The 21025-nt window shown below is 31.9% G+C and overlaps 3 protein-coding genes across 3 annotated transcripts in view; 2 read left to right on the top strand and 1 right to left on the bottom strand.

Annotated features, from left to right (window-relative positions):
• Positions 1–43: 43 nt before the first annotated feature.
• LOC137929565 (uncharacterized) lies at positions 44–2882 on the top strand. The gene is made up of 5 exons (XM_068772577.1): positions 44–306; positions 451–653; positions 1303–1483; positions 1947–2219; positions 2713–2882. Exons 1-4 carry the CDS (start codon positions 210–212, stop codon positions 1988–1990), a joined length of 525 nt encoding a protein of 174 aa, XP_068628678.1. The 5' UTR covers positions 44–209; the 3' UTR covers positions 1991–2219; positions 2713–2882.
• Positions 2783–3900, bottom strand: LOC137929564 (histone-lysine N-methyltransferase SETMAR). The gene has a single exon (XM_068772576.1). It carries the CDS (start codon positions 3772–3774, stop codon positions 2926–2928), a length of 849 nt encoding a protein of 282 aa, XP_068628677.1. The 5' UTR covers positions 3775–3900; the 3' UTR covers positions 2783–2925.
• A 564-nt stretch (positions 3901–4464) lies between these two features.
• RasGAP1 (Ras GTPase activating protein 1) overlaps positions 4465–21025 on the top strand; it is a 36848-nt gene continuing 20287 nt past the window's right edge. The window contains exon 1 of the mRNA XM_068772446.1: positions 4465–5026. Within this exon, the coding sequence (XP_068628547.1) occupies positions 4942–5026 (85 nt within the window). The 5' untranslated portion in view covers positions 4465–4941. The remainder of the gene's footprint in view (positions 5027–21025) is intronic.

Raw genomic sequence — 21025 nt, 5'->3', positions numbered from 1 at the left:
TGGCCTCGGTAGTAAAAAAAGTTAATGTCTAATTTGACATTCATATTAATGTATATCTTTATTTTGTATTCAGTTAATCCAAACATAAATATTATGATTGATTCAGTTGTTACTCGAAAAAGCCATGAGTAAACCATGAGCAGTTTATCCATATTATGATATGCATTAATTCTAATAGCCCGTAAAGATTTATTTGTGAATATTACAAAATGTTGCCGATTTTGTTTATAATTTTATTAATTAACGCCGTGCAAGTTTCCCATTCTGCAATTGATTTCTATCATCATTTTGACAAGCATGGCCAAGGTACTTCCTACGTATACTTACAACCTTAGCTAAGTGGACCTATTCTTTATATTTTATCGTTTTTGTTTCTATAGATTACAAAGTTTAATTATCAAGATTTTTGGACATATAAAATTTATATATAATGCACAAGTTATCTTCTAGAATTACTCCTTTGTCGAAAATGTGGAGGTGATGTGGCCGATTCTCATTATATAATTAAAAAAATCAGCCCAGGTGCACGAAAAGTGGAGAAACAAAACTTGTTTGGACAAAACAATATAACAGTGCAAACATTAGTTAATCCTTTTGGGGTTCATTTTAACATTATTACAACAGAAAAAGCAAGATGTCAAAATATAGGACCTGTAAGTTATTTAATTCATCCAGATAACTATTTTCAGACTTGACAAAAATTAAAAATTTTATGTATATAAATATAAAATTTATTTACAAAAGACAAGTGATTCTTTTTCCTACTTTATGAACTAATTTTTGATACATGTTGGAAGATAATATACAGTAGAAGCCAATTATTATAAATTCATTATGTTGTCTTAACGAGCGCAAATCATATTTCAAATATTGTTATTAGTGTTAACATGAATGCTTTTACAAAATAATGCTTATTTGAATGTCTGTGTCCATTGCAACAAATATAGAGCTACCTCCAAATAGAAGTTACATTATATTTTGGTATTAGAGTATAATAGAAAATGTAATTGCTATATTAATGAAATGAATATATGCAAGGCAGTAAGGGGTGTTGAGTATGATTTTATGTGTATTTTTTCTATTTTATTTATTTCATTTATTATGTTACAAAATACCTTATAATTCTTAATGGGCATCTTTATAGATATTCTGTACAAGCTATGATTATGTATTTATCATACCTTCCTTTTCCTCACTTATGATATAAAATTGACTTGTCAATAATTTCCTCGTTTCTATTAGAAGTTTATAAAGATAATATTAATGTGTACTGAAAATTTCAAAAACAAAATCTTTTTGTAGAATCAAGGTGCAGATTCTTGGTTTCCAGGATATACATGGCGTATATGTACATGCCCTCACTGCGGACAACATTTAGGTTGGACTTTTGAAACCAATATAAAAGATATTAAAGACAGCTCTATGGAATCCCCTATTGCTTCTTTTCATGGTTTAATTTTAAGCAATGTTTTGGGAGAAAATTGTAAGTAACATAATATTAATCAGATCCATTACAGTATTAGTAATAAGAGCACTTTGTGGACTGGCTTTATAAATAAAACATCATGCCTGGAATTTTGTGTGTAAAGCCTAACTGTGACTTGGCATTGAAATATGTTAGAGATATTTTTTTTGTTAACAGGTCTGTTTTAATAAATGCTATCACTGGCACTCAAAATATAATCTTTGACTTAGTTATTTGTTTAGCTATAGCTAGGCTTAAGTATTAGTGTTCCGGGCATGGGTTGCGTTAGGTTAATTAATGGGTTAAACATGATGACACCAGTTGCAGAATACTGCAGGAATTTATTTTGAAAAACTATGTTTATTATAGACAGGCCATGCCATGTATGCTCATGATTTGAAACACTTTAATACTACTATAAATAAATAATATTTGAAGCAATTTTTAATTTCAGATGTATTAATATTGTTTTTTTTTTCAGTTACAGATTCACTAATGTTGATGCCAAAAATGTATAGAATGTAAATAGTTTACCACTATTGTTTTAGTGATAAAGAAAATTGTTCTTTGGGAACAACATATTGAGCAGACAGTGATATGTAACATATTATAATATAAAATAGTAAAAGTAATGTTTCACAAAAACTGTACTTATTTATTGGGTCCTGGAAAATCTGTAGTATTTTTCAATGTTATATTTAAAATAAAAACTACAAAGAAAGTTAATATGTATTTATGAGTGTGTAATCCACAAGTAAGCCAATGTTTCTCTTTATCTTATTTTTCTTCCTAAAAATTGGATGTAATAAAAAAATAATTTCTTTTATGACAATATTTCTTTATAAGAGAACTGTACAATAGAAATAATACATCTGGGTTTTATTTTTCGTAATTTTTTACAATAAAGACTATGTATGATCATTTACTAATAGTACAATGATTAAAAAAATCTCATTTCTCATACTGATGCATCGGTTACCTTTTTACATGAGAAATCATAGCTTAAACTTACCAGATAACAAAATATAAAACCAGTTTCAATTATTAAATAACTCTACAGAAGGAATTTTGTACAAATTCTTGTAATAAAGTCATACAATACCATATTAAAAAAATTATACTAGTGTCAATAGAATTTTAAAGCCTTTGAAACAAGGTTAACATTTTTAAATTAAACATGTTAAATGTATATTTATTATTTATAATTATTGTAAAACATAGAGAAAACAATAGATTTTAACTTACAGGTGATATGCACCATAATCCATACCACGGAGACTCAGACCATATTGAAAAATGGATCATAACATTCCCTTTACTCTTTGGAGCAGTGGTAATACTATATAATTCAACAATGCCAGGACAAAGTGACATTTAACATTTATTAAAATAACTACATGTAATGCTAACAATCCCCATTTCATTTTGAATCCTAATAGACTTTTTTTAGTATTATGATGTCAATATAAATCAAAAGGTAAATATCCTCTACAATTTTTACTGTTGCATAAACATTTCTTTTGGTCATATTGTAAATCCTTAACAATCTCCTTAGACTTGAAATTCTTTGAACCATAGTCAATTGTTATTTCTTGACCTGGTGATATATCACAAAGACTAAAAATGGCAAGTTTTGGTAGTGGAGAATTAATTCTTACTAGTATTATGTGAGAATTTGCATTACAAGAATGATTGATATAACGGCCAATGTTACCAAACAGTGATGGATCAACAAAGGTTTGTATTACTCTCCCATTTGTATGTTCATTTAAACAAAATATAAAATTCATATTTTTGTTGACTGTATTTATTTCATGTCTCTTAGAGACTTGTGATTTTGTAATTAACTCTCCTGCATATTCACATATGAAAGAACCTTTAGCAATAAACTCTTTTGTGAAAAGTCCTAACTTTTTTTCTTTAATTTCACAAGTCCTAACTACTAAACTTTCTCTTGGTCCTTTTTGAACTAATCTATTGCCACAGTTATTTACACATGAACATAAACTGTTACACTCGAATATAGATTTGTTATCATTATAAAGTGTATAACTCTTTAAATCATTACAGTTGGTAAATGTGTAATTCCTTCCTCTCGAGTTGTAAACACAACAGCAATTTTCGTTTGAACAACCGCTTTTACATTCACATTTATAAGTAACCTGAGAATTAAATTGGTTTAATAGTTCTAAAGATTCTTCGTTGTCTTCAGCTGGTCCTGGGATATTTTCAACAATATAAAAAACTTTATTATTCGGGTGTTCATAATTGTCGTTCATATTAATGATTGAGTTAACGAAACAGTCCATTTGCAGTCGCGCAGAAAGTACACAGGTTCGCAATACCTACAGAACATACATCAGAAAAGTATATACGTATACTGTCATTAAAGCATCCTATATATCTAGGAAAGTAAGATGTTCCTTAACATAACAAATTACGACTCATAAATGTATAATGACAGTTAATGATGTAGGACAAACGTCAACACGAAGCCAGTAACACTGACATCTCTCAAAATGTCTTAACATCTTTTTTTAATTAATAATTTCGAATAAGTTATATAATATATTAGAGTTAAATTTATCTATATATAATTCATTATCGAGTTACGTTCGATTTTGCGAAGTGTTCTTTAATACTCTTGGAAGCTTTGTATTTTTTCCGTAATTGATCGTTATAGAAATAATTCAAAAATTGTAATTAGCGAAATTAAAGCATTTTATAACCAGTTAAAATCTTTATATATTAATATATTATGTTTTAATATTCTCTTATAATTTACTTATTGCTTACGAAAATTTTTTTAAATCTATTTTTGAGAATTGATCGCGTATTAATTGTTATTAAATACCTGCCGTGAATGAATACATGTCATATATGTAATTAACAATAATTTTGTTTTAATGCCCTCTATTGGTAATATCTGTGAATCATGACTTCATTGTGACACTTTATGAATAGATGGGAATGGGATAGGCTCAGTGCGGTGTATGCGGTTGTCTGTACGCGAATTTGCGGCCGCGCAGGCGCAATGTCGTGACGTGACGTAATTGTCCATTCATACTTTTTGTTCATTCAGTGAGACAAAATATCTTATTGACGAAGTGTTGTGATAATCAAGGTACCAATTGAGGCACATGATTAAAGTAATTTGTGTTTTTTGTAATAGAATTTACAGCTGTGAAGTGAAATTTGTGTAATGTCTGTTCACAAGGTACATTCATTGATGAATTAAAGTGCATGGATCAAGCACATGCGCAATGCAAGCATGAATTCATTAGATTTTAATTGCATTTGGAAACATTGTTATACAAGTGAACTTCAAAATCCAATCGTACGTTTTCACGTGTCCGGATTTGAACTATTCAGTTAACTCTAACTTGTTGAAAACAGGCTCAAGTAGAACATTACGACACTCCGGAAGCGCCGGGACGAGCCGGCCGAGGGGCTCGTTCCGAAAGAGATAACAGCGGATGAAAGAGATAAACAGTTATGGATTTAACATGGCGGACGAAACGCGTAAAGTGCGAGTTGAAGAAAGATTAAAAATAAAGATTGGTATGTAATATTTAAGATTATTACACCTTTATTGTGTTCTATTACGGTACATGGATTCTACAGAGTAATAAGTTAATATATCCGTGAATTTGGCTATGATTTATAAGTTTTGTTGTCATAGTGGTGAACAGGTGGTGTATAAGTATTTCAGATTTTAAATTCTTCCTTATATTAATATAGTATTATCACTTGAATCAATAAATAGGATATTTTTTAGTGTCCGGGTAAAAAAGTCCTTGTGACATTAATTGAACATGTCTAAATCCTTTTGTTTTTGTCGCGAGATGCTTTGACAGTTCGCGCACAGTTTATGAATGAATCGCCGTGAATACAATGAACTCGTGTCTAGATCATATTAGATTAGATATTTGTTGCATGTATACTATTGTGTAATTATAATATTGATATATCGTAATTTTGTCAAGTTAACGAACTAAATAAAAGTAAAAGAGGTTTTACTAAGAACTTCACACAACCACTATTTGTTTACAGTAATTTGTATATTATGATCCATTATAAAGTAAATATGCTTATTATATATGAGCAATTTTACTTCCCAAGTTAGTATATACTGGTATGTTCTATGGTTAATTATTAACTTCTATAACTTTTTATGCATAAAAGCAAAATCTTTATTATCTACACTATTAAGAACACAAATAAACAATTTTTTTATGATAATATGATGTGAATTTATTTTTATTTAGATTGTGGCCAGTTTTTTAACAAGTTTTACTACAACTTAAAAAATTTCATATAACTTACATAGGAAATTTAAGTAAAAATCTTTACTTTATTACTTTTCAACCTGAAGCCAAATTGAAGCCTTTGTATTATTATATATCTATTATACTTTTCAAATGAGTTATTTTTAACTTATAACAATATAGAAAAATGAGTAACCTCCTTTACCTTATTTTAGGTATTTCTAAAGGTTAATGAAATTATTATTACCTATAGGTATGTGTATAGTGGTTTTCATAATTAAATTAGAGCCCTAATGATGCTAAAGTGAAATAGACGAAAAATTCTACTAATTTAAATAAAATTAACATTATTCAAAACAATAATAGTTTTTTTCTACCATAAAGAGTTAAATTTAATGTTTATGAATTTACACATAGTTTATAGTAAATTACAATTATTCACTTTAAAAAATTGCTTTGTTCTCTCAGGTTTTACCAGTCATTTAGTTACACATGCTTACATACAATACATCAATTTGTATTGAATACCACTTACATATAGTTTAAGTGTTTGTATTACATAGATGATTGATTTGTGTGGGTGTCAGAGCGGGTGCATAAATCTATGATAAGGAGAAGTGTGTCTGTTATGATAAGGATGCAGTATGCCTTCCGGGGCACGACCTGTGACCCATTCTCCTCTGCCTACCTCGCTATCACATACAATGAACCCTGTTATAATTGACCCTCTCCAAACCCTAATTTAGATGTTGGGTTTAATCAACAGCATGTTATTGTCTATTCTCATGTAATTGCTGCTCTATTTTAGATAACTATTATATTTTGTAGTAATGGATAAAGGAATTATTGAACATGTAATGTAAGACATTGTTATTTGTTACATATCACAACTTATTATATATTTAGCCACACCCCCATTATAATACTTGCTTTAATAAGGTTGGCAGAGGAACAATACTTTAGTACATGTTATTATAAATAATATAATTTTTTTATCAAGTTTTGACTAAATAATTTGTATGTGAGTTAAAGTTGATTTAACATTTATCAATTATTATGGTAAAGGGATCACATAACTTTATACATAATGCCTAAAGTAAGTTGCTACATGTTTATGGTTATGATAAAAATTTAGTTACACAGAAATTTATGTAATTGTTTTTTAATTAGCTTTTAATTGGAAAATATATTACATTTTATCATCATCATTTTATTTAGGTTTACTGATTTAATCAAAAAGCTTAAAGGTATGTATAATTATTAGGCATTTAATTTACATATGATTACAAAAGATATTTAATTTAAATGAGTTAGTCATAAATGTAAGTTTTGTATATATGATCTTATTAGCTGTGAAGGTCTAGTTAGTTCATCATATATTTAATATGTTTTTTTTTTAATTTAAAATCATCTTAATGGCATAAAATACTTAACAATTTAAACTATGATTAATTAATTCTTTCAGAAATAAATAATTCTAAATTGTTTGGTAAAATCTAAATTATTAAGCATTTATCATGTTTTCATTCTCTGTAAAATATAATTAGTTATCTGTATTAAAATTAGATGATATCTGTGGTATTCATTTAAGTACTGTTCAGGTCGGTTGTACCTGTGCATGCATATTAGGTGGTAGATGCGTCGCCCAGGCAGCCGATAAACGCGAGCTATACATATGGTAGCTTCCGCCGCCGACGCGCCTTATCTACACCATACCTTTGTTCTTACCACTTAGTCAACCTATCCAAACAGGCTTCTGTTAATTGAATATTAAAATTTTTATGTTCCATCTTAATCACACTGGACGCATATGTTTTGCACAGCAATTATTTTATTATATTTTTACATATCATATCAAAGGTTATAAATAAAAAAAGAGATTTTCTTGTCCTTCCCAGCTGGCAAGGTTATTAATATGAGTATAAAGGATGTCTCGACATAACGTCAAGCCAAAATGGAATTATTTGATAAAGTGTATATCGTGTATTTAAAAAAAAAATGTTCAAAAAAGGGAACGAATTATTCACATCCTTTGATGTTCTTTTTATACTGTCACCATTTTTCTAAATTTATTTTCGAATTCGTATAATCTCGATTTACCCTTCTGGATAGACGAAAATATTACTACACTGGATAGTTTTTCATAATTTCATGTCAAGACATGCCTTTCAAATTATTATTTTTATTTATTTTGTGACATAAACATGGTAAAAAGATAATGTTAAATAATACAATCATATTTAAAATAGACTTTTGTTAACAGTTCATTTACATTTTAAAGTTATAAAAGCAACAAGAAAATAAATTGAAATAAAATTTTACTTATGTATTTCATGGATAAATATAAAATAAATATAAATATATATATATATATATATATATATATATATATATATATAAATTATTTTATTAATTACTACCAATTGCAATTAATCTATGTAACAAATCATAATATAATTTCTTTTTGACGTATATATTCGTATGACGTAACATTTGTCGTTTATAGAGACAAGAAGTAGAAATTTAAGAATGGTTCGTAGCGCAGGATATACGCATTACAATATTAACCGGGTGTAGTAGAGCTGCGGTCTTGTAAAGTCAACGAGCCGCAGAGACGGAGCGTGGCATTGACACTATCCGGTCGCCGGCTCGGTCAGCGCGGGATACATGGCTACAGATATTTTAACGCATGTACTGATTTCCCCACCCTTGACTACTTCTACAAATAACTATTTTTATTTCCATCTAGTAAAATAAAACTAAAATGTATTACGTTACAAAAATATAACTTGACATAAATAAACAACAATTCCTAGGCCTGTTTGCTAACCGACATATATGGACTTAATCCTTTAATTACACAATATTTAATTCATACTTCATTATAATTTTTAAGGGTTACTCTGTTTTCAATTTTCTCGACACTTCTGTTGTCCGGTAACAGTGACATTTAAAATACAACTTTACGATTAAACTCCCGCCCGTGATGTAATTGTTAGATATGTTAATATAAAATCAAACTAAGCAATCGTTTAGATGTTTAAGGCAAAAAAATTACGAATTAGTACGAGTATAAATGTCTCGTTACTATCTTTTGCCCAAGTGAGAATTGTCGCTTGGTTGCGGAAACCAGCCAGTCGAGACAAAACAATATTAGAGTAGCTACTAACTAAAACTATTTTTTTTGTCCATTATAGCATAAAAGTAACAATTATCTATAGCTGTAATATAAAGTCGAGGGAAGTCGCTGGATACGGGCAGCGCAAAACTGATCGTGATGATGTTTGAGGAATGCCTATGCCTTGCAGTAAGCGGCAACCGGCTGATAAGATAGTGATGACGAATCATTTAGTATATATTATTTTAAAATAATTAAAGTACGTTTGGTCAAAGAAATTTTTACTTTCCGGTATAAAATGTATGCGGACGTTCTGTTATATGGAGAAATAAGTTTTAGTAGCCCACACAATTTTTTTTCCGTTTAATGATAATGTTTTGTGAGTAATCTCCTCCGGGGGCTCTTTATGGGCTGACGGTGACCACTTTTGAAATTCACTTTCATTGTATTACAATTTGTGTAATAATCAATCAACTCAATAGTTGGCATTTGTTCTTTTGTTTCAAACGACGCCCATTCTTCATGCCGCATAAATGAATACCGTTTCTTCGTACAGTATAAATGTAAACTTTAGTTAAAATTCACAATCGCGTGTGACTCACAGCATATTTTAATTATTACCTATGGCTAGGATGAAGTGTCGATTTGTTTTGAACCGATGGATTTGTTATTATAATAGATGGAAATAGTTCATTTTATGTTGCCATTCTTTTACTAATTACACAGAGCGTTTTTTTTTTGTAATAATAACGAGGTATTGAAATTAAATATATATATTAAACAATGTTCAGCGTTCCTTAACTTGACGAATTACAATAATGACTTCAGGGGTCAGTTTAAATATATAGTGTAGTAGTATTAGATAGGATATTAACTTGTACTGTTGATACAACACATGCAGCCGTAAAGTATTCACACATTAGACATTTTTTTATTTGTTTTCTTTCACTATAATTCTAGTTCGTATGTCGACGTTTATATATAAATAGTACAGGGTGGCCCATAAGTCCTTTGATATGAAAAAAAAATATTAAAATAAAACTAATTACATTATGAATTAAATTTTTATTTACAAAAAAAGCTTAAAAAACGGGAATTATTTTTTTGAAAATAACGTCTTCTAAATGTAATCCGTTGCGATCACGGCACTCTTGCAAACGACGTCTAAAATTGTCGATGACTGCGCGGCACGTCACTGCTGAAATGCTTGTCATTTCTCTGCGGATGTTTTCTTTTAGGGCCTTAATTGACCGCGGGTTTGTGTCGTATACTTTAGCCTTAAGGTAGCCCCACAAAAAAAAATCCATCGGGGTCAGATCTGGACTACGTGGAGGCCAGGAAATGTCTCCTCTCTTAGAGATCACTTTGCCAGGAAAAAGTTGACGGATAACGGGCATAGCAGTGTTAGAGGTGTGAGAAGTGGCCCCATCCTGTTGAAACCACGTCCTGGCATTAAAGCCTGAAAAGTTTTGCAATTCTGGTATGAAAAACTCTTCGATCATAACCACATATCGCTCCGACGTAACAGTAACTGCGCGCCCTCTGCCATCCTCAAAGAAGTAAGGCCCTAGGACACCATGGGCTGACATAGCGGCCCAAACAGTCACTTTCGGACTATGTAAGGACTTCTGATGCTTAAGTTTTGGATTGATGGGGCTCCAATAGCGGCAATTTTGTTTACTAACATGCCCGTTAAGATGGAAATGAGCCTCGTCAGAGAACATTATGTTATTGAAGGAAGTAAACCGATTCAACATTTCATTCGCATAATTTTGTCTTTGAATACCGTCAGTTTCCTTTAATTCTTGAACCAACTGAATTTTGTAAGGGTGCATATGTAAATCTTTCTTCAAAATCCGTTGTAACGATGTCCTGGATACGTTTAATGCTCTGGCGCGCTTACGAGTTGACTGTGTCGGATTTTAGCGAATAGACTGTGTCACTGTGTCTATGTTTTGTTCCGTACGTGACGTCCTTGGGCGACCCAACCGCGGTTTATCTAACGTCGAACCGGTCTCCTCGAACTTAGCAACCCAGTTCTTAATCGTTTGAAGAGTTGGAGTGTCGTCAAAGTTGTGTAAAACTTTGTGTTTTCGAAATTTACGCCGCGCAACGGTTGCCGAATTGTCGTTATTATAAAACTCGCGCACACAAAACGCACGGTCCGCTCCGGTGAAAAGCTTCATCTCGACTAAATTCCCAGAAACCGAAGTTACTCCCCCCCTTCCCCTGCACCGCTCACGCGCGCCCTGTTCGTTTTATTCAAATTTTACTTTTCAAAGGACTTATGGGCCACCCTGTATAAAACTCTGCAAAACAACGCATTAGCGAATGTTTTGCGATGCACTTAATGCTGAAGATATTCATTACTCGTCAACCTTTTGAGACGTACCGAGATGAAATAAAGAAGGTTAGTGGTAGGGTTCAAAAAAAGAAGTAAATATGGAAGAAAATAAATAATTTTTTCTCAAAACGTGATACAAATACTTGAAACATACTGTATAAAGAGTGATTGGTTAAAGGTAAGTAATACGGGTAAAGTTCATTTTCTGTTAATTAACGTATGGTACTCTCTATCCAAAAATCAATGGTTTCAGAAATAATAAATAACATAATGATAATAAAGTAAGAAAAGGCGTTATCAAAATTGAATATTAAAATGAATTATTGCTTACTATTTGCTGCTGCAGATTGTGCTACTGGAAGTTATAGGTCTTTAGCATTCTAATAGAAAAATAAATTAATGGAACATATTTCAAAGAAATCACCTTATGCATGGTCATTAGCTATAGAAGTAAAGGCTTTAAACCTTATTGCTCACAAATGTGCGATACATTCACAGTTTTAAAGTTTTATTTACATCTATTAGCAATCACCAATTTTAAAAATACGCATTGTATTCGTATTGCCAAATGAAATGTTCATTAACACATAGTTACTTGACTCCCGATCATCGTCCATTTCGCGACAGACTGCCTGTTGGCAGTCGCCGAACATACGAAGCCAGAATTGTGTCTGTAATGTCTGTAGATAATCAAATATAAGTATTATAATAGCGTAACTATTGATTTTATAATCTTTTTATTGTAAGAAAATAACTTAGATGAATAAGTGAAGTAGGACCTTTGATTTTCGACTCATAGCCTAGCAGGGAAGGTGACATTGCGTCGAATATCTGTCGGCGATGTATTTACGCACGAGCGGTCGTCCCGCGCCGTGAATGGGCCGGACGAGTGTTTCCATTGAGCGCACCCATTCATGGAAACCCGGTGTTCCGTTAATGAAAAAGGCATTCTTTTATCGCGAACGTTATCGCTGATGTCTGCTAGCGTTACGTGTGTATATTTCCATTCAGAACGGCTAATCCTTCTTTATCAACTATCGCCGATAAGATAATGGCGATAAGGTTTATTATTGCATTGTATCTATTCACTAAATAGTAATTGTAGTGTGTATAAATAATGTTTCGTAACTGGTTCTCATTTATCGATTAATTATTGCACGGTTAGTGTCGAAACGGTAACGCATTACGTGACCATCGAGGTCGTAACAATTTCTAATATTAACTCTTAATTAATAAAATTTTTTATGATTCTGCTCAAAGATGACATTTTTACACAAACAAACAACAAATGCTCAGTTTCATATAAACTATTTTGATACATTAAAATTTTGTTAATACTTCTTTTATGATTGTTAAAATGAATAATTTTCTGACCACTATTGTGGTTACGTTAAAAATTACACCAGCATAAAAATGATGGAAATACTGAGAAGTTACTATAAACTGTTTTTTTTAGGTATCAGATCAAAAATCAAATCGTATTTGACTGAACATAACGTTAAACACAGTAGTATCAACTGTTATAAAAATATTCCTTAATAAATAATTAAATTATTTTTAAGATTTACAATGTTATCACTTATATTACAAAGAAGCGTTGTTGGAGTTTCTTCCGACATTGCTTTTCGAAGTGATAATAATGAGTCTGGCAATAGCAGCAGAGTAACTCGAAGTTGATCCTCTTAGGCGCCCTTTAGTCGGAATGCTAAACGACTAGTCTAGTCACTCTATTGAGCGCCTTCCCAATCCGTTAACATAGTAAAATGTAGTTGTCCCAGCCGTGGGTCCCGATGGAGCACTTGCTACTTATAAAAGAGGTTTAGGCTAGGCGTCTTTTACCCCCCCTCGAAATTGCGGATTGTACATACGCCATTTGGGCAGCTGTGAATCTGCATAAAAAATAGATCTTAGGAAAACGAAACACATTTTTACAAATACGAACTTGACGCGAAAGGATAAATCATAAATGAAAATAAATAAAGCTGTATTGGAATGGAAAAGGTTTGGATTGGAAGCATTTGTTCAACCGTTAGGGTATTTCGTAAGCGACAAACTTAGGAGGTTTGTTAATAACTTGTCCCCAAGAGATTCGCACGAAACGGCTCGTTTACACAATTTTCAAACGAACGAACGAAACATCATGATTGCAAATCGCGAGTCAAGTTGTCAAGTTGCGAAACTTACCATGTCTTTTTGCAAAAATACAAGAGTCGTTCGGTTGTCGCAACCCACCTGAGAGCGGGTTCCAGCTAATCCTATGTGGGTGAGGACCTAAGTGCGAATACCTCGCTCCGGCTACGTAGGCCGCAGCTCCGGCCCATTATGCATGACAACCCACTGCACAATTCGTTTAACATAAAAAGCGTTATAACAGAGGTTTAATCTTGGGTCGTACGCACAGATAAAATACATCATAAAATAGTAAGCTTAGCAATTTTTAGAAAAGCTTTATTTATATCTATGGAATGGAAATAGATGAAAAAGATGTTTTTTTAATTGAACTATACAAAAATATATTTTCTAATAAAAATCCTTTCACATTTCATAAGAGATTATTTCGTACATTCCAGATTGTTTATTGATTTAAAGTAAAAAAAGTCGTAAAAAAAACTTTTATGCCAGTATAAGGAATCCACGGCTTTGTAAAATCAATTTATCTTAATAACAACATTACCCAGTAGTTAAATTTTCGCAGTGTTTACGCTCAATGGGCCTGGAAATGTTGGTTCATTTTAGCGCTAACTTGTCACTTCCTCCCGTCGTGTCGTCGTGTATCAATTCCGAGAATGGCAATAAAACGTTAAATTTACTATTTAGTTTGCGTGAAGCGTTACCGCGGACTGGCTATGATTGCATGGGCTAAAATTAAAAATTTCAAGTTTCCTTTGAGTTCAATAATATATGTGTACGTGCAGAAGGAATATGAACTTTGTTTTTTAATTTATTCTCTAGCACTGTTACTGATAAACTCGATCCAAGAAATATAACACCTTCACAGAATTAAAAAAAAAACAGTCTAAAATTAGTCTTGTTATAAGCAAAAGGTTTAATACACCCAATTGCACTTGTTAACTGACTGTGGAACTAATAGAATGTGAAAGGGAGAGATAGCGATAAGCTGTTGTCTGGGGGACTGTACAAGTTTAATACAGTACATGTGTGCCAGATACACGTTCTTGTGCGTGTTTCCTTGAATTCAGGTATACGGTATTTATACGCCGGTAGAGCAAGTGAAGTTTTTTTTTCACATTTTTTATTTTCATTCAGTACAAAATATCCGGTTTTGTTAATTTAAAAAAGTCAGATTACCATTACGGTAGATTAGATATTTGTCTAATGGCGAGTGATAAGCATAATAAAAAAACCAAAATATTCTTTATTCGAATGGGCTATTTACACTTTTGAATCGTCAATCAACATAAAATGTCGACTTTGTTGGCCCTGTAGGAAGCTACCACCGGTTCAGTAAACAGTTCTGCTGAGAAAAGCCGGAGACAAACTCACAATTGCTCTTTAAAAATATAATTTTATAAAGAGTGCTTGACAATAATTAGCTTCTTGGGTGAGCATCAACATTTAATTCCACGCATTAGAATAATATACTTATTCAATAATATTTTTTTAATATTGGTTTTAAATCTCTTCAGTGTCAAATTCGAAATTGATTGTGGAATTTTATAGTACATACCTGTGTGCCTTAAATTATTTATTTAATTATGAAGACGAAAACTAGAAGCTTTTGCACAAAAACGGCAAATCTCACGGGCTTTATGCTTAACGTAATTTGAATCATATACTAGGATGAATCTCGTTTTTTTAATGATTATGTACGAATACATTTGAATTATGTTGTCGATTCATTCCCACTGAAATAAATTCGACAGATTTACTTTCAATCTTCTTAAAATAGATCTGAAATCAAAATACCTTCGCAGTTTTGTGATATGTATTATGTAAACAGGAAATCGCACCCCTTATTTACGATCTGCAATTGAACAATAGCGTAAAACAAAATAGCCTTGTAGTTCTTGCAGCCTGTCGTAGTTGTAGCAATTCTTTGTATATATTATAATTAAAGTAAATTACACAACAGTTCCTTAACTATGTGCAAGTATACGAAAACGTTCCCAAGCTCATAAACTTTTAGAAACAACTCTCGATTTCGAAAGGAGCCACGCGCACGTGTGTGTGTGGAAACGTCTTAACCGCTTTCGTTAATCGTATCTAAACAGTACCTTAGTCTTCACGGCAGTTGATGGTGCCATTCAAAGGTTCCCGTTTCACTCCCACGATCTAGTTCGATGGCGTGTGGTACTGTCACGTTGATGGCGACGGTTGTTTTTGCATTAGCAATTATGCCAGTAGCTGGTTTCTCTTGGCGGACCAATTACGACGAATTTCTGAGACCGCGACCTCGGCCAGTTGTCTTTGTTCAGTCGCCCTAACAATTTTCACTGTAATCACACAGTAATTATGCGTAATAGTCGGTGGTTATTTGTGTTATGACATTAAGGTGAAATTTTTGATTCTATATCGAGAGAGAGTTTTTAATTCATGTTATACTTTCGGATGTTACATGTTGTAAAATATACACGAACAAATGGAACAAACGAGTAATTGTTGGTATACAATTTGCTTGATATCTAAAATGTTAAGCCTTAAATTCTAGTTAAAATTAATTTCTAAGAATTATCAACAGCATTATGCTAAGTACAATTGCCATTAGGTTTGTACTTTCGATGATAAAATAAATGAATGTGCCTCGAAGGATTTATGCTTCCATTCACTTACTAAGTAAAACTGCGAACGATGGTAACTTAGATATGATTTTATCATTTACTAAATCATTAGGTCCTTGTATATGAACATACAATTCTATAACGAATTAATATAAGTATGAAAATCATACATCGATTTAATTAAAATATACACTACTATTAACAATGCTTATTTTTCAATACCTACCTCCCGGATAATTAACGATTACTGTATATATCATGTATTATATTAATTAATGACTTTATTCTTTTGCTAAAAAATAATTCTAGAGGCGAAATTCGACGAGTTCTTTACGATTTTTTTTCACAAAAAGTAATATTTATTCTAAAAACATCATTATAAACACTCCAAAACCTTATTTTTTGTAGTACAAATATAATGGAAAAAATTACGTTATATTGTTGCCAACTATTTCAGTTCTTACATTTAGCAAGAGTTAATTTATGACGGAAAAGATTTTAGATACAATTATTTTATTAAATAAAACAAGCACACTTTAACTAATTGAATATCTTACGAAATATTGTTTTGGAAATCTTTTTACTATGTACATATTATATGTTTAACTGCGGGATCTCATGCGTTGTTATAGCGACTATTTTTTGTAATAGTTTTATTGTTTAGGTAATTACATTAGTTTAAAGTTTGCCAAATACATTAACCGGTCCCGGGTAATACGGGCAAGGTTTCGTCACCGTAAGGCAACCCTTTGTGTTTGACGGATACACCGTCAATTAAAAAGTGTGCGAAAAGTTTTCATATCAGCAACTGCAATCGCTACTTATGGCAAATCAGTGCGTGAGATATACGTGTTCGACGAACGCCGAACACAATGCAGTATTTATTTCCCCCTTTTTATGTGTTACGATTAATGAGGCCACTTGTAGAATTAACATATTAACGCAAATAGCTTTTTTTTCTATATACCTACATATAACATATACATCAACAATATACCGACACTGCACACAGTATATATAAGTAAAAAAAACATGAAAAGTGTAGTTGTAATGCTACAACAGATATGCGTCTGTAAGGGCTCTAAGGTTTAGGATTGAAGACCACGAACTGAAAAGCACTGCGTAGAATCTCTAGCCACAAATTGAGAGAGGCGACCTTGTCGAAATACCCTGGATGCAGGCCGCTTCAATTCGATTCTATTGGAAATCTAAGAAAGAGGCCTATGACTAGCAGAGAATGCCCTGCGCATGATGATAAATTAACATTATAACCAACGTAATTAATATTAACAATGCTTACTTATTTTTTAAAGTTAACGTATACATGGATTAATATAATCCCTTTGTATTTATGACTTTTCATATTTCAAATTACTTTATTTACGAGAAAAATTACCGTACGTACGGATTTACGCATATGAAGTATTTAATGATAAGATATATAAAAAACAATTAAACAAAATCACCGTTCGGTAACTGCCTTGAATTTTAGTGTTACAATGTTGTGTTTAATAACACTTGCTCGGTTTCGCGTAAAGAATAAGTTGATATGCCATAAGGACTACGTTCAGAGCAAGAGTTTATGGCTCGCTGATTACCTTGCCTTGCCCCACCGTATAAAGATATATCTGACGAGGTCGTCTCGTTGGCTAACTAGCATTCGAATCGCCTTTTGTGCTATAATTTAGTTCCTTCTTTTAAAAAACGGTGTTGCTGTTATATGCGTAATCTTGAACAAGTAAATAAAGGCTCGTCTAGGGTTATGCTATGTACCTGATTTATTTTCACTTCTTAGACATGATAATTCAAAAGATTTCTTTTATGGGCGTTATTTATTTATAGCGGTACGCAAGGCTAAGCGTTCTTTACAATACGCTGTAAATGACGAACGTAATCTAGCAATGTCATTGAGGCGAATAGAGTAGAACAGTTGATTATTTCTTATTTTTATGTTGCCATTAGTCTATTTTAGTTTTAGCAAGGCGATGGCACGAGCGATAAGGGCTTTTTACTCCACCCTCAATTAATTTTATCGCTCTTGCATATTAAGTAACGCTCGAGTACAGTTGCCACCTCTGCCGTGGGCAAAGCAAACGCGAAAGCATACTTCGCTCATTAAAACCATGCGAGGTCACGTTTTGTAATACGGCGGCGTAGTTCGATAGTGAAATGATGACGATGCGCTGTTTCAAACACAATAGCGTACTCACCAAAGAAAAGCAGTTGGAAATAATTTCTCGCCTTTTATGAACTCCTCGCTTTATTGTAACTATTATCAATAAGTATATTCTGAGTAAAATAAGCAACGCTTTACACACAACAAACACACACAAAGCACGTTAACGTGTAAATAAATAAATAATTATTAAATATCGGTGTAAATTATATGCCTTCAACATACGTATGTGATTTTCACGAATGTACTAATTCATCGTTATATCTCAATAACTATAAGGTTTGGAGACTAAAAAGTTTGTCGGGATATTACGTTTGCCGAGTAGAGGTCTGCTGAGAGTAAATAATCATAATTTCTAATTTTACTTTCTTTAACTGTAAACCTTGTCAAAATAATTTTTGGTGTGTTTGAATTTCTCAAAATGAAGCAGGCGGGGACGGCTAGTTCTTTTATTTTGCACCTGTAATTTTGCATTTAAATGTATCATTTAATTGTAATTCGCTTTTGAACATTGACGGCTGTAACATAGTTTATAACTAAGTAACTTGTGCATTTTTGTAAACACGTACCTAGTAAATGGAAAAAAATCGAATGTTAGACTACCTATTTTTTTATCTATGTCTAGAATAAAAACTGAACAAGATACGTATTCCATGTTTAGTAAAATTAACAAATGATTACCTACCGCGTGCTTAAATTTTTCTAATTGAATTATTGCAACACTAACAGTTCAGACGCGGTCAAATTGACTTGTACAAACCTACATATAGTGACGGCACAATATCGTAATTCATCGAAATAAAACTATTTGAACCGAAGGCGATGTCGTGATCACAAACCAGTCTAATATCATCACAGCATTTGAACGTGAATTCATTTTATATCTATATGTAGTTTAGCCGGATAGGGATGTGATAATGTTGGACTGACAAACGTAGGGCAGACCAACCCATTCGAGTTTCATTATCGGAACTATTATGCGCTAACGCAAAAGGACGTGATGACGACGAGTACAAAAAAGGCGAGGCGAGCGTTTTTGTGTTGCCATATGGAAAGGATGTAACTCTAATAAAAAAGATAACTTATAATCATTATTAGTAGCCGTACTTGCAGTTTGTATTCAAATTTAATTGAAAGTAATTTTGATTTTAAAATATAATGCACATTCCCAAATTAAAGCGCAGAATGAAACTTCGTTTCTGTCCACTTTCAGATTATTTCAAGTATGTTTATATTATAATTGCATATTTTGTTTATATCATATTAATATTTTTTATATTAATAACATTAGAATTACAATAATGCTTACTGATTATCAAAACACTACACTAGGCATAGCCTGTCTCCTAGAGTGAATAAGGTTGTATTTCCTTATTTACATTTTGAATTATTATGCGGCGTAAGACGGCATTGAAGAAGCTTAGATAAGATGAGAATCTATGTCGTCGTTTCAGCCCATAAACGCCCACTGCTAGGTCCAGGCATTCCCTAAAAATATCTATGGAGCCTCGGCAGGCGGGTTATCGATTGCAGTATGATAATATAGTACACAGAGAATATTGCTTGCCTTTCTTTTGGGAACTTGCTTGTGACCAGTGGCAATCCTATATATGTACTGAACAAAGTGTAAATTATGTAAGTAAGAAAGGACTAATATATTATCAGCGGGCTGGCGGGCGGTGCACTTCATTGCACGACCACTGCTGCATAACGGAAGTAGCTATATATTAGTCCTTTTCTTACTTAGGATTGACTTCCGCAAAGTAACGCCTGAATCAATAAGATATTTAAATTATATAAGATTGTGTGCTTGGAATCGAATCCGCGAGCCACATACGAAAATCTGTCCTTTATCGTTGGGCTACCGCTGATCAATTATTTTAATTTTCTGTACGGATCTACGCACAAAATTTAAAACTAATGTAGATAATAGCAAGGTTCAAAAAATAAACATACAACAATACTTAAAGGTAATATTTAATGAGTTATTTTATTTATGTCATACTTAATGGTTGTATAATTATTTAAAAATAAAATAAGTAGTTCAATATTATCACTTATTAACTTCTCAGTCTTAAATTAGACATTTATTATAGGATTACGATTTAGTTACTCTGTATTAGCTGCTTGTTCGCTGGGTTATTCATTTGTTAACTTAAACGTGTTAGGATGTAGTCTTGACATGTTATACTTAAGACTACGATATATAAGTTCTCTGGCTTTTATTTCAGAAAATTAATTTTAATAAATTAGGCAAGTTTACCTTTACTGTTAACAATACGCGCTACAAAGAGTACATCTCTTGCATGCATGGCATGAATGGGCCTTGTTATTATTTCTTAGATATAACGTGGCATGTGTTAGATACATCATATCGAATTTCTCTTAATTAATACTTGTATACTTGTGTGATATATGACTGCTCCCGTATAAGGTAGCATAATTATTTTTATAACTTAATGCTGGTGTAGCGGATACTGATATCAGATTGCCCGTTTCGCTTGTTGCACTCCACCATATACAACATATACAACACTACACGCAAAACTGCTTGGTAACAGGACTTGTAATTATTATTTCATAATTAACAACGCACGATTATTACAATACTCGTCAAATCATTTCTTGAATATAACGTCTCTTGTCTCAATATGATTTTAGGTTTTATTACTGTAAACGCAAGGGTATTAAGGCAAATTGTATTTGAATATATATTTTTGGTGCAGTATTATCTAATCATGGTCTTATATATGATTAAATTTATATTGTATTAAGTCAAATATTAAATTATATTAACCCTTTGCGCTCCAAGTTTTTTTATTTATATAACCAACAACGCATTAAAAGAAAAGTCTTCGTTGAATATTTATCATTTTATTTTAATTTTATATGAATATAAATGATATGATCTATTA

The sequence above is a fragment of the Battus philenor genome, unplaced genomic scaffold (genome assembly GCF_028537555.1).
Source record: "Battus philenor isolate CCGP_79_NKW_IND1 unplaced genomic scaffold, ilBatPhil1.0.hap1 SCAF_5, whole genome shotgun sequence".
Classification (NCBI taxonomy): Eukaryota; Metazoa; Arthropoda; class Insecta; order Lepidoptera; family Papilionidae; genus Battus; species Battus philenor.
Note: the sequence above shows the minus strand (reverse complement) of the source record. Positions and strands in the feature narration are given on the sequence as shown.

What these genes read in the sequence shown, in the direction of transcription:
- LOC137929565 (XM_068772577.1), top strand. Translation starts at nt 210, where the DNA reads ATGTTGCCGATTTTGTTTATAATTTTATTAATTAACGCCGTGCAAGTT. An exon ending in TTTTGACAAGCATGGCCAAG is followed by an intron (nt 307 to 450) that starts GTACTTCCTACG and finishes GTTATCTTCTAG; the next exon opens with AATTACTCCTTTGTCGAAAA. An exon ending in CAATGTTTTGGGAGAAAATT is followed by an intron (nt 1,484 to 1,946) that starts GTAAGTAACATA and finishes TTTTTTTTTCAG; the next exon opens with TTACAGATTCACTAATGTTG.
- LOC137929564 (XM_068772576.1), bottom strand. Translation starts at nt 3,774, where the DNA reads ATGGACTGTTTCGTTAACTCAATCATTAATATGAACGACAATTATGAA.